Below are 17766 nucleotides of genomic sequence, written 5' to 3' on the forward strand. Positions count from 1 at the left end.
CTCTTTAAACCGTACCTGACAGGGACATGAGCAAAGTATGTGCTAAGCAGCACTATGGCTTACCCTAACGTAAGAAATATGCACTTACCTGCCTGTGAGATGAAACATGTTTCACAAGGAAACCGAGAAACGTCTTTTATTTTGTAGAAATAGGCCGCAGCCTTGGCAATAACCAGGAGAAGCAGCTTTACCGTCCCTGCCATTTTGGCCGCAAATGCCACCGATATTCTACCCTTCGTTTGTTTTTAGCCTATGCACGATTGCCTTTTAAAAGTTCAGTACGGCAACATCTCAAAAAAAGGTGCCGGTTCATCCATGTTGAATATGTCTTCCAGGGAATACTCTTGCAAGATATGTTGTAGCTTGCCGCTGGCCCACTCCTCCGTGCCGCTTTAGTTTGCCGCTGCACCTTCGCCGGAAACGGTCCTTGTAGTTAAGTTGTACCATGTCTTAAATCTAGCGAGCCAGCCACTGCTGCAAACAAAACTGTCATGGCCCATCTGTGTGGCGAAGGACTGTGCCTTTTCATTGAGAAGGGGTCCATTTACAGGCACGTTCCTTGCCCTCACATTTTTTAGCCAATGCACCAAAGCCTCTTCGACGTCTCGGTAACTCAAGCCCATTAAACTACAACACTTGAGGTTGGACGATGCACCATTGAGCACCTTCTCTCTCGCTGTCCAAATGCTGCAAACAGTAGTCGGTGACAGACTTTTCTCTCGTGTCGACACGGACTTTGTTCCACGTTGAATGGCATTGATAATTTCCAGTTTTTCTTTGATGCTCATCACACGATGCTTGCCTGTTTGACATTGTGCAGTCCTGTCACGATCATGCAGCATCCGCAGATCATCCTCGCGAAGTTCAACACACGTGAATGCGGCCAGCGAACAAAACAACTGCGCACCTGTGCGCACTTCATAGTTTCCGCGATGCTCTCGCAGGCAATGGGATCTCAATAGGTCGCTCCGGCGCGGCCTCCAAGATTACTAGTGCGAGATTGTGCACGGCGCCGCACAATGACTAGGCTCCACAATGACCATGGAGATCTGTGTGTGCACATGCAACGCATGGCTTGCACTTGGCGCATTCCGTGCAGAATCGGTTGGTCGTAGGAGCGCGGGACTGCAACGGGGGAGTATTAGAGACCTTCGGAAAGTAGTGAATAGTGCGCATCAACCGGCAGGTGCCCAATGTTCCGCTACCGCGTAGGCAGGTACTAAATACATTAAATTAAAAGGCAACCAAGCCGGGTATTCATCTCAACTATGTTTATTAAGAAACTACAGCTTAAGTGGGTATGGTTTAATGAGGATCCAGTGTATTTCATTATTTTAAGAATTTTGTTATATTGAAGGTTTCACTGTGCAGTAAAGTCTCGTCAATACATAGTTGGTGGGGAATGTGGATCAGGTACACACTAAGCAATCTACTAATTAACCAACAATGGCAGATGAGCAGCCATAGACTTACCGGCAAAAAAGGGACTTTGTCTTGATTCTCACTGAAACATACACGAAGCCAAGATTTATTTGCGAGACGGCCACAAACAGTCTCCGATTTTCACTTGCCGCCGTTGTGGCCTTGCAGCGACAACAGCAACCTCAAAGTCAGCGAGGCCGCAAGCCTGTCTCTCCATCAGGCCCCATGTCTCTGCAAATGCCCTCGTCACGGTAAACATGTGTGCAGCGTTGTAGATGGATGGGCCATCACACACTTCCACGTCGGCATTGTAAACGTGGAAAAACCCAAGCAAAGTTCGAGGGTGCGTTTATCATGTGTGGTAAATATTATGGGAACTGTTTTGAAACAGCAAAAATTGTAAAGCAAGATGGCGATGATTTGAAGAATGCACTAGATAACTTATTATTGCAGTAAAAGTGCACGTATACTATTTGCAAACCGTAACAGCATTTTTATTACACCTTATTCTACTTTGGAACTACCTGTCAACCAGGCCGCTGGCCGCTTCATCCACATCGTGATTCCACGACAGCTCATCCTCACAGCCCCTTCCGGCCATCTGCCATTATTGCAAGCATCACGTTGAAGCTCTCCTTTTCAGCACCTGTTGTTTTGCAAGTACGCACACTGTGTGCGCCTCTTTCCTCGACCGTCTTTCTCGTCGGCATGTCAAAGTTTATCGGCGTCTAATCAGCGTTTCCATTTTGTGAGCAGATAAACTATCTGTCCCGCAGCAGGCGTATAACTTGCTTTAGGGCCCATCGCACGCAGCGAAACCGAGCGAGAGAGAGAGAGAGAGAAAAACAACTTTTATTGAGTCCTTGATGGGGTCAGAGGTGGCCAGAGGGGCGGGAGACAGGCCCTCTCGCCCCCTTCCTTATACAGCAGCCAGTCCTTGTAGTCTAGCGGCATCCGTGGCCATCCAGACGACCCAGAGCTGATCCTCCACATCACTGCTGAACATCACATCACATTGTCTGGGCCTGCCCACAGGCCATGCGCACTCCGAAACATGGCACCCACCCTACACTCACCATTAGCGCTGCTGACTGATGGGAGGCTATACTGCGCAGTAGAACCAAACACTGACAGAAAATCGAGCAACAGAAGTGCTAATTCAGCACTGCGCCCAACTGTGCCCACTATGCCGACCAAGTGCCAGCCGTCCCTTCTTCACTTGGACTCTCCCATGCACTGCACCCGGCTATGCATCGCATGTGCACTCTCTTCTATTATGTGAGAGTGAAGACTGTAAGCTGCGTAAACTTGCAATTGCAGAGAGCAGTTACATTTTTTTTTCGCTCTCAAGTCTGCAAAGTGCTTTTGCACCCGCACTGGCGGTAAACATGCGATAAGAACAGGCTGAGTGTTAGCGCGTTTGCTCTTTATGTCAGGTCCCAAGCCACCGTGATAATGTGCAGCCTGTTCCTACCACAGGCTTGCCGCCAGTGTTCTCTCATAATGGCTTTGTCATCAGCTTCAGTCATCAAACTTACTGCCCCTCCCAGTGTGCCGCCACGGTAGGTTTGCCACTAGCATGGGTGTGCAGCCTACACGAATTAGCTGTAGAAATTCGTTTGCATAATCTCGGTGTTCTTCAAGCGTTATTATTAAATATTTATATCACACTGACGGGCACTGAGAATAAGTGCGCTCTCTTTAAACACATGTGCGAGAGTAAAAGATTCTAGTCTCTCTGAAGAACTACAACACGGCCCTTTGATCGTGGGACTGTACAAGACCAAAATTGAGATTGCAATTAATATGCGGGGGGAAACAAAAATCCAAATTTTCAAGAGCAAACTTGGGGGTGCGTTTATTATGCGAGTGTGTTCATTGCGCGAGTATATGCGGTAAATAGTATGCAGTAGCCATTTGGCATGCGGTAAATGACTACGGCTTAAAGGGAAGCTGAAACGGTTTTCAATTTCCATGAATTGCTGGGATTGGGAAGAACAGACCTAATAATTTACGGTTCCGAAATTTTTTTCTTCGTTTTGATAATATAAGGGGCGGAAACCGCTTTCTAAATCACCCCCGCGGACACGCCCCCATCGATTCCCGGAGTGCCAGGTGAGGTGGTTGCCAGAGGAGAGAACCGGCGAGAGTGACATCATTCGCGGGGACCGAGCTGCCAGACCGGCGTGCTGGCATGTGCTGGCATGCCTCTTTCCGTCCTGCACTTTACTGAACGACGCTACGAGAGATCTGCCGCCGCCACTGCTCACGTTTGTTTTCTTTTGCGATTTTCGTAAACTGTTCTTTCCTTCTGTGCTGCGGGAGTGCCTACAGCCAATGGCGCCCAACATGCCCTTGTTCTGTGCAGCATTCGGCTGCGCGAACACAGGCGGGCGAGACGATGTGGTGTTTCACAGGTTCCCGAAGAACAAGAAGCTTGCAGCGCAGTGGGTCCGTGCGGTGAGGAGAGATAAATTCGGGCCGACGAAATCAACTGTGCTGTGCTCGGACCATTTCTGCGATAGCCGGATAGCCTTACGACAAATGCGGAAATGCGTCGTTGCTAGCGTTGCTATACTCCGTTTCATACATCAGGTGCAACGCTGTGGAGGCTTGAGATACTTCTTGCAGTGGCTGCGTTCGCGCTTAGAAAAAGTTCGGTGTTTCTTGACCCGATTTTTGAGAAAATTTTACATATATAAGCTCAGTTCTGAATGAAAAAAAAGAAAAGAATTTACCCATAGAAACAATCCATGTACTTATACAGCTGCTAACACGTTCTTATAAATAAATTTTCTTTTCGACATTTTTTTTATTGCAGCCCGTCGCGGCAGCTTCACGTGCGTACTCGTGCGAGCAAACGCCGCTGGCACGCTGCGAAGCATAGACGAAGACGCGCGCAGTAATAAATTTTGGTGACCGGACTTCGTGCGTAGCTTTCACAGTGTTGCACCTGAGGTATGAAATGGAGTATAGGCTTGCCTATGACATTCAACGTACGGTTGCAGTTATCGTGTTTACCACACGGCGGTGCTAAAACTGCCTAATATCTTTATGTCAACACTAGCACGGAGCACGGATACTGATTCTTGATCGAGCCACAATCGCAAAGTCGTCGAACCATGGTATGAATATTGCACATATAATACCTCTGGCCATCTCTGGATGTGTATGATAAGCAACTTCCATGACTGTACCTCGCAGCACTGCATGTGCGCGCTTTGAAACGCGGCAGTTATGTTCGCGATCGTGTATCAACACTCAAAAAACCACGGGACTTCAGACAAGCAGCGGCAAGGTGCTCGACATCGCGGAATTGCACCCGTGTTTACAATCTAATGAAAAGTTAGTGCTTCGGCATTCTTCCAGCAGCAAATTCCCAATGACACATTAGCGCATTTTTTCTCCCGTCATTGGAACGTGCAGCTACATGAAAAAAAACAACAACAACATACGTACCAGCTAAGATTTCCAACGCGCGAGAAGGTGCACACATCGCTCTCGCTGTTGGCACACTCAACATCGTCGTTTCCGCCGTTGCCGCCATCGTTTTCCGTATCGGCTGTCGTTTCGAACATGTACGGCGAAAATGCAAGCTGTCCGAGACAGCGAGAACGTTCCATAATGCTTACAACTCAGCTATGAAGCCAGAACAGAACAGCGTGCTACGCTATGAAGCAGCGGCGCTGGCCGGCGACTGCCGCGAATGACGTCACAGCGGCCCCGACCAATCACGGGCAACAGCGGCATTTGCGCGATGCCCTGAGGCGCTGGTGCACGTTTTCATGAAAAAACAGCCGCTTGCGTTTGTTTCCGCCCTTTTTGAACCAGATATTCGTGTTCAGGGGACTCAAAACTGTAGAATGCCGCAGAGAACTCATTTTTTTCAAAAAGTGTTTCAGCTTCTCTTTAAGTGGTCAGCTAATGCATTAAGTTCAATAGCGACAGGGTGTGGGAATCATTGCGACTGTTTCAAGCGGGTAAGTATTAATGAGCTTTTACTGTACTTAGAAAGCTATGAAAGGCCAGTTTCAGTTGGCCAGCACTGACTAAATGAGTATTTTGTGACTACATAATTTGTTGTACAATTAACAAGAATACCTTGCATATTAAAAAAGATTTTCTTACATGGAGCAGCATGCAATGTTAATTCTGAAGCATTTAACATCTATCGTATTTGTACCTTTAGCCTCTGTAATAATATTCTGTCAATCATCAGTCGATCTGTGTTGTGTAAGGTTTAATGTTGGAAAACAAAGCTGTTAATAAAAGCTGTGGTGTTTCATCCAAAAAAGCACCAAAATGCCAGCCACTCGTTTCAGGCACGAGAGAACACCATGTGCCCCAGTTTCAGAAATGTTTGTGGTACCAACCCACAATCGCTTTGAGGCCACTTGCATTTTGCAACACAGTTTCTGTCCTCCTCCATAGACTGAATAGGCAATGAGAATAATGGCCATTGAGTAGCCTGTGCAACTGCCACTTTTGAATTGATAGACTACTGGCTTAACAGTTCTCATGATTCCTACATGACACACCAGTAAGATTTGTGGGGCAGGGTATAAACGGTCTTGTTCACTGAATGAGCTCAGGAAAAATCAGTTCAGGAAAGAAAGCTCTTTGGGAAAAAGGGCTCTGGAATGTTTCGCAGCTTTTTCTCACCACATGGTTTCTCTACTGGATGCACATAAGAATTACTTTGATTCCAGTGCCATTGTTACCAGCAGTTCAACACGCCATGTCAAATAGCACTGTGTTGAATCCAGGGTGTGCGAGTTATTTGTTTGTCTGCAATTACTGAAAGGCTGTTTTCGCTCACTCGTACTTGACTGGTGTCCAGGCGCTGTTCCCGCTGGTGTACCACATTGGGGAGCTGCCCAAAAAGAGCTCGTCGTCATCATGCACTAAGAACTCATCTGAGGAGAAGGACCTTGACCAGGAGTTCCACGATGCGCTACGAGACCTCAGCACCACCTGGCTCACCAAGTGGGTCTCTCTCGACCGTGTATCGTATGAGCACTTTCTAATATCATTGAACCAGCTTCAGCACTGTGGGCCCATACAACACCCGTCTTACGTGACCGATTCCCATGAAATAGGAGCTGGTGTTCCCGGATCATGCATAGAATTGTAAATTGCAGTGAACGTTCTAGAGTACAATTGATTTCTGTCAATTGCAACTCCGGATAATTCAACCTTGACCTTGTGTCACCCTCAGCAGCCAAGAAGTAGAGTCAGGAGAGCTACTGCATGGGGCCTAACCCCTGCCGAACGGGGCCAGCATCAGCTCAAACTGGAAAGATGAGTGGCTGGTGAGGGCTGAAGTGCATGGAAAATGAAGCAACCGACAGTGTGCCAGTAGGCGATGGTGGGGACATTAATTGAGCCCACTCGTGCACCCGCTCTAGGCAGTAGTTCAGTACCTGAACGTCGTCCGCAGCTTTGTTGAGGGTAGCGGTGGTGAATGTGAGATGCTGCGTATGATGAGTGGGCTAGAGTTTATAGCCCTTCGTGCAGTGAACTGCCGCACTAAACAATCCTGCATCAACAACGAGCAGATCACGGTCAAGCACGTACAAACAAGAACAAAATGAGGAGCAGACAACACAAACGCTTACTTCCAACTGATCGTGTATTTATAAAATTGCATCATAAGAACACTTTCCTTCATGACGTCACAAGACCGAAATGCTGACATCAGGAGGCCATGCTCAAAAACTTGGTTTCTTTGCATTCCAAAAAAACAAAAGGTGCGCTGACATACGACACACCCGTGTTTCTAATGCAATCTACTTCAGTTATCTCCCTAACATCCTGGTTCTTATTTCTGACTACTAACTTACACATGTTGAACAAGGGTTTACACGGCTTCTTGTTCTTTATTCCAAAGTCATGACAATGTACAGAAAGATTCCCATCGCTGTAATTCGCCACCTTCCTCCTGTGTTCCAGAACTCTTTCATTCAGACACCTTCTAGTCTGACCGATATAGCTGGAACCACACGATTAGGGGAATTGCATTAGAAAGGTGGGTTTGTCATGCGTCAGCGCACCTTCTGTTTTTCTGTCGTCCAAAGACACTAAGTTTCTGAGCATGGCCACCTGATGTCAGCATTTCAGTCTTGTGACGTCACAAGGGAAAGTGTTGTTATAATGCAATTTTGTAAATACACGATCAGTTGGAAGTAAGCGCTTGTGTTGTCTACTCCTCACTTTGTCCTTGTTTGTGCGCGTTTGACCGTGATCTGCTATGTGTAACCAACTAGCCCAAAAGTTGGTGCGCTTGATAAACAACTACTTCAGGTAGTGTTGCTGCATGAAATAAATGTGACATGCTTGTATCATGCAGTTTTGCCCTTCTTTTTCTGAGTTTTTGTTTTTCTTGGGTGATTTGAAAATCCACTTAATTTGAAGATTTTTCATGGCCCGGCGGACTTCAAATTAAGAAGGTTTTACTGTACAACACATTTCTCAGCGAATAATCAGATATTGGAAGTTGTTAGTACCTGGAAGGTCAGTTACATGATGCGACTGACTTTACTCAATGTTTATTTAGTCTGTAACTAATAAAGACTCGCTAGAAATTGCACAAGTCAACTTTTTCAATAGATTTTGCACTGCTTCATCTTGGCTACCAGGCGCGAAAGCACACACGGCACTGCTGGGGCATAAAATAATGTAACTTTGACATGTTTCGCAAGAGTATGTCATAAATTTATAACTAATTTATATTCCTTGTAGGTTGTTGTGACCTTACTGGTTGGTGTGTGTGTGTGTGTGTGCAGGCTACAGGGGAAGTCGGCAACCAACCTCTTCGAAGACCTCAAGGAGCGGAATGCCAAGCATGTGCCGATATTGCTTGCACGCATCCAGTCCCTCGATAGTGACAAGGTGTGTTGTCGGTGTTGTGTCTGCTGCTTTATTTCTGGTGCAGCTGTAGTTTAGACATGTGAACAGCAAGAGCTGCAGCATCACATTTCATCTGAATGATGGTGTATGGTTAATTCACCAACATTGCCATTCAGCAGCTTGTGCTCGCCACTTCCTAGTGCGCATATGCTGACGTACAATAATTACAACTATGCAGAAGTGTGCTAGACGTTGTCCCACACAATGTCCAGTGCTCTTGCTCTGCACAAAGTTGTCCAGTAGTGCAGTCGCCCTTAAATTCACTGGCTGCTTTTCAGGCAGTCATTGCAGCAGCCAGAAGTGTCCGAGAAGTCCTTACGTTATACAAAAGCAACTGGACAGCCCTCTGTTCCTACAGGGCAAAAGTGCAAAATATTCCTACGTGTAGCAACGAATTCATACTGTTGGCACCGCAAGCAACAGCATGCAGGGCGGAAACGTGAGACAACCATTTGCCTCGAAAGAGTGATTGCCATTAATGCGACTTGGGTTGATTCGATTTTCCAGTTCAGCCGGCACCCATACATTTTCTAGGGCCCGAACGTTTGCTATTTTGATCCTAAAATTGGCATTCGCTTGATAATTTTAACTTGACTGGTCAGTGCACACGTGCCTGACCCCTGTGGTGGCCCCTATGGTAATGAGGACCTCCTTTAGCTGCAGCAGCGTCCGTCTTGGCGGAGCTCAGGGAACAGTGAATGTGTTGAATACACATCTTCTCCCATCAAAAATGCCCATTTTTGGCCTGCCCTAGGAAGGTTTTCAAGCAATAACTGTAGTGCACAATGTGTCATTACAGTACTTACCGGATTCTAATGCGCACCTTTTGTTTTCCAGGGAAAATTGCATGTGTGGTTCAATCGAATAAGAAACCAAAATCACCTTTGCTGTGTTTGTATGCTTTACCGCATAACATGGCTGTATTGCGGCGAAGCTGACACTAAGCACCGTAGGAAAGGGACGTAATTTTAAAAAAATTTTGGTGCTCGCTAGATTTGTACTTGGTTCAGGAGCTTTAAAGTAATTTCTACATTAGTTTTCTACTTTGGACACATAGAAAGTGAGCATTCATTTGATTAGGCAGCCTGTTAGACTCTGGCAAATACTGTCAAATGTTGTATCAGCAGTGTGTTTTGACGTTTTTTTGGCAGCTTGTTTAGTTCGACCCACCGCATAAATTCTATCAATTTCATCGGTCCCGTCAGGGTCAAGTTAAGGCTTTTTGACTGCATCAGAGGCAACTAGTTGACATAGTCATTGACGGTAGTACTGCGCCAATTGCGCCAAACTGTGCCATGAATTAAATCTTGCTACACGCTGTGCCAATTGTCATTTATTGCAGGTATTGCACCAGGCTCGCACCAATACAGCCGAATTCAGAATATTCTTGCGCGCGTGAGTAGGCGCCGTGGATCAAGCAGCCATCCTTTTCAACTTACCCTCGCACACTTTCCCACACAGCTATCTTATCCCACTTGGACATTATGCGGAACCCATTTGCAAATTTGCCAGGAGTGTTCATACAAATTGCTATCACAATAATAATTATGTAGTGTAATTATGGTGACGCACGATTGTTAGGGAACAGCTGCTCGGCGTGCCTTTCTCGCGGTCACTTAGTAGTATATTGGCAAGTGCCTAAGGTGGCATTTCATTACAACTAAGCAGCCCAGACATAGAAAAAGACATGAAAACAGTACAAGGAAGTAGACATGGATGCAGAATTCACACAACCCAGACACTGTCCTATCTATACTTGTGAGGATAGCAATAAAGATAGTGTCCTTGTTTCTGTTCCATATGGATTGTGCTGCTTAGTCATGGTTCTGATCAGCTACCAACTTGCTCAGCTAATACTTATAAAGCAGCGCTGTAAAGTTGAAACATACACAAGGACGAAAACACTCGGACAAAACGCTTCGGCTGTGCTGCTTTCGTCCCTGTGTATGTTTCAACTTTGCAGCACTGCTTTAGAAATATAAGTGTGATATTCCAACTAGCCCCAATGCAAGCCTTAAGCAATTGCTCAGCTAGTAATTTCAATAGTAGAGATATATAGTGCCGATATGCTACAGCCGACCATTGCTTTGTTAACATCGCGTGAGCGCTGAACAGATAATGCGCCAGTGCTTTGCTTGGACCAGTCTAGAAGACCATGCGCTGTGACTAGCATGAGTTTAACCATGTAAGCTTATCCTTGCACATAATTATTAATGCGCAAAGATACAGCGCTCGTGTCATGTTAATAAAGTATTGGGCAGCTGTGCATATTCTATTTCTTTGACGGATAAAACACTACGACAGATAAAGCTTTTACCAAATGAAATGAGTAATGAATCCAGTGACAGCTTTGGAGGGGGGGGGGGAATCACAGAATGATTATATATTGAAGCACAGAATTAAGTGTGGATTATGGTTAAATCTGCGTTTCATCATTTTATATATTATCAATAAAATGAAACAACAATTTGAAGAAAGATACTTGCTTCTTACCAAAATGCAATACAGTGGAATCTCGATGATACGAATCTCACGGGTTCACGAAAAATATTTGTATTAGGTGAAATTCGTATCATCGAAACACAATTAGAACTAGCTGAATTAAAGAGTCAGAGGTGAACTCACTCAGGCACACGTACGTAAAAAGTATTTATTTCTTGAAGAAAAAGTCTCTAATGTCCTTCTGCTTCTTTTTCTTTGTCAGGTAACTTAGCAGACTTTGTTCAAATCCATAAAAACGCATGCACATGTCGTCGCTGATTTCATCCGTGGCCATAGCACGCCTCAGAACGTCGAGCGCGTGCAGTGTTTCAGCCGTCGGTGGTGGTCCTTCGCCGTTGCCCACGTCTATGTTGTCGCCATCATTGTTAGAATCAGCAGCCTCGCATGTGGCCTCTTCGACAATATCTTCTAATGCGCGCACCACAGGTGGCGCAATTGTCATCTGCCGTGCAAAAGTCATCAGCTGTGCACTTGACATTAAGCCGTTCCCAATCCTCAATTGTATCTTCCGGCTCTGGGGGCACGTCTTCTGGACTCCCAAAGAAGCTGCATTTGCCGAAGCAGTTTGCTACGGTAGTCGGACTTACCTGATTCCATGTCATAGCTATAAAATGGATGACGTCCAAGAGGCTTATTCGCAGGTTGCCTTCATCCTTTTGATCAATTTTAGCAAGTAGACGGCGCACAATAAGGCTCTTGAAATGGTGCTTTGCGTTCTTTATAATCCCAGCATCAAGGGGTTGCAGGTGCATCGTCATGTTCGGGGGTAAAAAGACAAGTTTGACCTTTTGAACCGTTACTTGCCTCAGGTGGGCAGCGCACTGGTCAAGAAACAGAACAATTTTCCGATTCTTGCAAGCCATCCTCCTGTCAAGGAGTGACAGAAACTCTTTGAAAAGCACCGCCTTCATCCACACCTTTTCTTTTGTGCGATAGACAATCAAATGACTCTCGCACTTGAAGCACCGGGGCTTTTGAAACTTGCCAACTACCGTGAGCTTAAATTTCTCCGATTCATCACGAGGCTCATACTCCGCGATGAATGACGGCAGCTTCGCTAGCCAGTCGCTGACAACTACCTTGTCAGCTTTTTTCGCTTTGCCGCAAACGCTTTTATAAACGAGACCATTCCTAGTCTTCAAACGCTGCAGCCATCCATCTGAGGCCTGGAATCCATCGATGTGCAGAGCAAGTGCACACTTGTCAGCTTTCTCCCACAAAACTTTACCGTCAATGTTTACACCAGCTGCGGTTAATTCTTTAAACCAAGTCAAGAGAGTCTCCTATCACCTCAAGTTTCACGTGCTGAGCGGTCTTCGCTTGCTTCGCGTTGACGTGGAACAAAAGCACGTTTTTCATGATAGAGTCTCGCTGTGCAACAATTGTGCTCAGTGTTGACATTGCGAGGCCTAGCTCCTTAGCCAACTCCGTCCACTTCCTCTTGGGATCCTCATTGACCTTTCGAAGAATGTCTAATTTTTCTTTAAAGGAGAGCGCTTTCTGCTTGCGAGACATAGCTTGCTGCGGCTAGGCAAAATGCCGCAAACACAAAGAATGTGGCCCGAAGCACAGCAGACACTCCGTCCGATAGGACGCGGAAAAGCAACAAAAGCACCACCGCTTCAAACTCTTCGCACCCAGTCGTGGCCTCCGTGCTGTCTGGCGCCCTGTCTCCACCTCCGCACCAAAAGAGAAAGGGATAAATCGCGTGACTGCGCACTGTTCTCTTTCATGGCCGTCGGTGGGGCGGCGTTTATTCGTATCAACCGACGCGGGTCGAAAATCGATTCGTAACAATCATTCTCTAGCAAGTTGCAAAGTAATGGGGCTCGGCCAGGACCACAGAAAAATTCGTATCATCCGGAAATTCGTATTAGCCGTGATCGTATCATTGAGATTCCACTGTGCAGTTAAATCGGCCCATAACAAACTCCACACAATGAATTTCTCAATATTCCAAAGTTTTTCTATTCCCCACTGTCACTCCATAGAAGCACATATATTTGTGACCTCTATGTAAAATGTAGTGGTGGGAGGCACCCTGGAAATAATGAATTCCCCTCATTGACCACCTAGTGATATTGCCCCAAATTGTGTTATTTTAGCGCAAGCAGCAGCTGCATATGCATCTCCTGCAGTTGCCTTGCCATGACGAAGTGCGAAGCAGTGTCATGGTGCTTAGAACGCACATAGTAGCCCTGGCAACAGCGAGGCTTCCGCAGAGTGCCGCTGGCACAACATGCAGTGAAGCACAACGCAACACACTCTGGCGACAGCAAGGCTTCTGTAGAGTTCTGCGGGCACAACACGCAGGGAAGCACAGCGCAACATGCCCCCACAACAGTGAGGCTTCCAACACACAGGGAAGCGCGGCGCAACATGCCCAGCAACAGCGAGGCTTCCACAGAGTGCCGCTGGTGCAGAGAGTAGAGAGGGACGACGCTTGTACGCGCGTGTCTGCTTGCACATTGAGGCACCCCCTGCATCCCTTGAGCTGGCCGCCAATGCAATTCTTGCCGCCGCAGCCGTGTCCTTATTTCCTTCTCACTTCAAACATCGTGCCGCTTGTTCTAAGTGATGTTGCTGCAGCTTGGGGGTTGCTGGTGGCATGTCGGCAATGCCACTCTGCGGTAGCTGCAGAAGTCTCTGCACTTCGTTAGCGTGACACGAAGGGACTCAACTAAGAAGGAAAGGAGTGTAGTTTTCCGTGTTTTGTGGACTCGGGGTCTCTCTTTGTGTCTTCCTTCGTTTTTGACACCATGCGTGCACGCGAGTCGGTTCCTGTGTCCATGCATCCAGACACTTCAGTGTATCATTCCAAGGATGAGTGCCTTGACAAAGAAATGTAAAATAATGACTCTTGAAGACAAAATGGTCATCTTGAACGCTGTTTCCGTAGGCAAGAAAAAGAAAGAAAGATGTAGCTGCCAAATTTGGCATCCGAGTTAGTTCTCTGTCTACAATACTGAACGCAGAAGATTCGATTCAATTTGCAGTGGAGTTGGGTGCTTGATGCAAGAAGAAGCTGAAGCCATCAACATACGCTGATGTTGACAAAGCGGTGTTTACTTAGTTCATGGACATGAGGGCACGAAATGTTCCCATCAGTGGCGCTGTTTTGCAGTAAAAAGCAAGGGATTATGTTTGTTTCTTGGGTGCGCAAGGATTTAAAAGCGAGTAACGGGTGGCTTCAAGACTTCAAAAGCAGGTATGGAATCATCAGCAAGGTAATTAGCAGTGAGTCCTTCACTGCGGACAGCGATGGTGCTACTTCTTGAATTGAGCACAAGCTACCAGGCATTTTGGAGCATTATGATGCATCTGATACTTACAACACTGATGGGGCGGCCCTTTTTTACGAATTTCTACCAAGCCACACCCTTACACTAAAACGAGATGTCTGCCACGGCGGCAAGCAGAGTAAACATTGTTTGACTGTATTGCTCTGCGTAACTTCGGACGGAAGTGATAAGCGAGTCCCGGTGGCTAATGGCAAAAGCACCCTACCCAGATGCCTTAAGGGGACACACAGAATGCCTGTGAAATATGTGGCAAATGCAAAAGCATGGTTCAGGGGACATATTTAGTGACTGGTTGATAGAGTTCAACAAAGATATCAAGAGACAAGGCCGTAGAATTTGTCTATTCTTAGACGACTGTACTGCTCACCATGTTGAAGGCCTTGAGCTGTCTAACATTGAACTCCAGTTTTTACTCGCAAACTGTACATCGCTCCTTCAGCCCCTTGACAGAGGCATTATTAACAGTGTGAAGTGTTCCTGCCGGCGTACTAATCCAAAAGCTGCTTCTGAACATTCGTCTTCAGCGGGAAACAAAGGTGGACATTTTTCAAGCAGTTGAGATGCTTGAAGCATCCTGGTGGGAAACAAGTGCAGACAGTATTATGAACTACTTCAGCAAGGCCCAGATCACAAAAGAGGTTCAGGCTGCAGAAATTGACAGTGGAGAGGAGGACATTTCAGGTCCACCCGATCTCGCCGAAGCTTAGGTTTCACCTGCGTGTAAATGGAGCAGCCCCGGACTACTTGCACCTTTCTGATTATTTATGTGCAGACAGCTGCATCGTTACTACCGAATAGATCTCGGATGAGGTGCTGCTGGAAAGTGTCTGATATCGCAGTGATGACAGATCTTTGGAGATCAATTCATCACGTGCTTTACCTTCTGCGAAGGAAGTGCTGAATGCTATTGACGTTTTGCGCTGCATTCCGGGCTCGCTAGATCGTGATGGAACAGCGTTGTGTTCCTAGATGTTGTACGAGCATTCAGTGTTGCCGTCCCTCATGAACAAGCTACAGGGCAAAATGACACACTTGAAGAAAATAAATGAGGGCTACAAAGGCGCGGACTAAAAGTGCCTGTCCGTCGTACATTTTCTTCTTTTAGTCCACATCTTTGTAGCACTCATTTCTTTTCTTCAAGTATGTTAAGCCAACTCGCCCACATCAAGCTTCTGCTGCTTCAACATGACACAGTTTTTTGCCACTAAATGAATGCATTTTAGATGAGTACCGCCAGTTCCCCCTTGTTTAATTTGTGCATTTATTTTTCGGATTTTCATGCTGAAACTGCATATACCGTATTTACTCGCTCAATGATCGCACTTTTCTGTCAAAAAAGTTGACACAAACTCAGGGGTGCGATTATTACACAGGTTAAATTTTCCGCAAAAAGAAAACTTTATTTTTTTTTTCATCCCGCATTTTCTGCGGGATGACAACAGGTCAACAAATAGGCGGCTGCTGCTGTAACAGTGTGGGACATGAAAACAAAAATGGTGGCCGGCGGAGCAAATCGAATGCGCCGAACATGATTTTTTTTCTTCTCATGAGTACATTACGCGCATTGAAACAGTTCCTTCCGTATCAGTAATGAATAATATCGTTACTATCGGCAAGTTTGCGGCAATAACGTTAGCCATGTCCACTTTGACGGTACAGAAACAGATGGGCGCTCTTAGCTGCCAGTGACAGAAACGCATGGCAGGCACGCTGCAGAAACTGCGGCATTTGTCTTCATTACTATCTTAATATGGCACGCTTCCGCTTTGGGTGGGCGAATATCTTAGCTGTGTTACAAGCATCGGCGTATATTTTAACGTATCAGTGTAAACGTGGCCACTATCGTTGCCACTCGCAATTTGTTGCGTGCTCACGAGTGCAGACGAGAAGAATTGAAAGGCACCTTTTTTGTTGTTGTTGACCACAACCATTATAAAGCCTACAAATAATAAAGCCAAGGCAAGTTTGGTTGTAGCTTTCTTTTTTTTTTTCATGGGAGTACAGAAAGTCATCAAAGGAATGAAATGGGGCTGCTGCATAAAAATGTTTGGTGCGTGCAGACCACTTTATATGTCTTGAAGAGTCATTCGCGTAGCATTCGACGATAGTAAGCACGATCGTCATTAGCTAGACTTGGCACACGACATATAGCTGTGGCAAGTTCGGGGTGCGATCATTACACGGGAAAGAAAAAGAAAACATTGAATTTTGACGACAAAATTCAGGGGTGCGATCATTATGCAAGTATATACGGTAACGAAAACTTCTTTGTAAATAAAATTTTCGAGTATTTGTCAATTTCGTTATATCCAGGCTTAACTGTATTGAATGCAATGTTCCAGAAAGTACCAGTTGATAAGAACTTTCTGTTTAGACCAGAACAGTAGATTACTGCTCCAAAGCACTTTTCTTGCTCCAAGCAGCAATTTTTTCTGCTCCAAACTGCAATTTTTGCATCTCCGAAAGCTGCTTCAAAAGACACAAATGCCGCTTCCATCACTGCACAATAAAGGTGGGCCAGGTACTGAAAGTGTGTGGCTTTTTTTTCAACAGTTGCTTTTCAACAGGAGGACGTATAGAGAGACACTTACCGCTTTAGATGTGAGAGTACAATATTGCGAACTTGGAAGTTATTCTGCGTGCCATAGCTGAGTGTAGGCTTTGATTACTTGTCACTGTGTTGTGTCTAAGCGCTGAAACCAGCCAAATGTGCAGTACCAGTGAGTTCCAAGTTGCGTGTTCTTGCGAGTGTTCTAACGAGCATGGGTCCTCCCCTCTGTGCACTGTAGGAGCGCACCCGCTACCTCTCGGACATTGTGGCCCTTGCAGACGAGGCCTTGGCAGCCACTGACACCCTCGAGCTGCTGGCTGCACTAGGGGCACGCTCCGACAAGAAAGACGGCAACAATAAGCAGTGCGTTATGCCTGCCTTGGTTCTCTCTCATGGTTTCATAGAATTTCTCATGACTATCTAGAGGAGCGTGTGTACTGTTGGCTCCTTAAAGAGCCTTCCCTCAGGAGGACCTGTAGGCCATTTTTGTTGTGCACTGGAAGTTGTAAAACGTCCTTCAAGGGAGCAGTCTACCACAAGAATTTGTCTAAAGGTTGCACTGTTAGTCAAGATAGAAGCAAAGGCAAGATAAGAGGTCACGGTACAAGGTAAAACTTCTAAATAATGTGGAATAGCCAATTGATTTTCAGAATATCAAAAAAGTACTTGGGTTTCTTGTAATCCAATGTTACACTTTAGGTTTTACTCCCCTGTGGTGTATGCTTAGCGTTCTGGTAGTTCAGTATTGTACATTTTATTCCACTGTGTATGCTTCATTGTAAAGCATATAGTATGGCTTATGATGTAAGTCGCCGAAGTCGCAAATATCCATGCTATAAGCGGCATTGCACTATAATCAAAACAACATTTTTCAAAGGCTGCACATGTGCAAAACACATAGACGAAGCAGCCAAGCATATCCAAGAATCGAAGCATGCGGTTGAGATATATGCATCCATTTGAATTCACGAATATTGAAAGGTTACTTCCGAGGACCCACAGCCTTCACATGACGCAGACAAAAGTAACACCGAAAAAGACAAATTATATGCATTGAAATCGCTGACAAATTTTGCAGAC

At 45.9% G+C, this 17766-nt stretch overlaps 1 protein-coding gene across 1 annotated transcript in view; it reads left to right on the forward strand.

Annotated features, from left to right (window-relative positions):
- The window catches only part of TppII (Tripeptidyl-peptidase II), a 251298-nt gene that overhangs the window by 223745 nt on the left and 9787 nt on the right, over positions 1 to 17766 (forward strand). The window contains exons 24-26 of the mRNA XM_075682793.1: positions 6263 to 6408; positions 8208 to 8313; positions 16925 to 17049. Of these exons, the coding sequence (XP_075538908.1) occupies positions 6263 to 6408; positions 8208 to 8313; positions 16925 to 17049 (377 nt within the window). The remainder of the gene's footprint in view (positions 1 to 6262; positions 6409 to 8207; positions 8314 to 16924; positions 17050 to 17766) is intronic.

Source organism: Dermacentor variabilis, chromosome 2 (assembly GCF_050947875.1).
Source record: "Dermacentor variabilis isolate Ectoservices chromosome 2, ASM5094787v1, whole genome shotgun sequence".
Lineage (NCBI taxonomy): Eukaryota > Metazoa > Arthropoda > Arachnida > Ixodida > Ixodidae > Dermacentor > Dermacentor variabilis.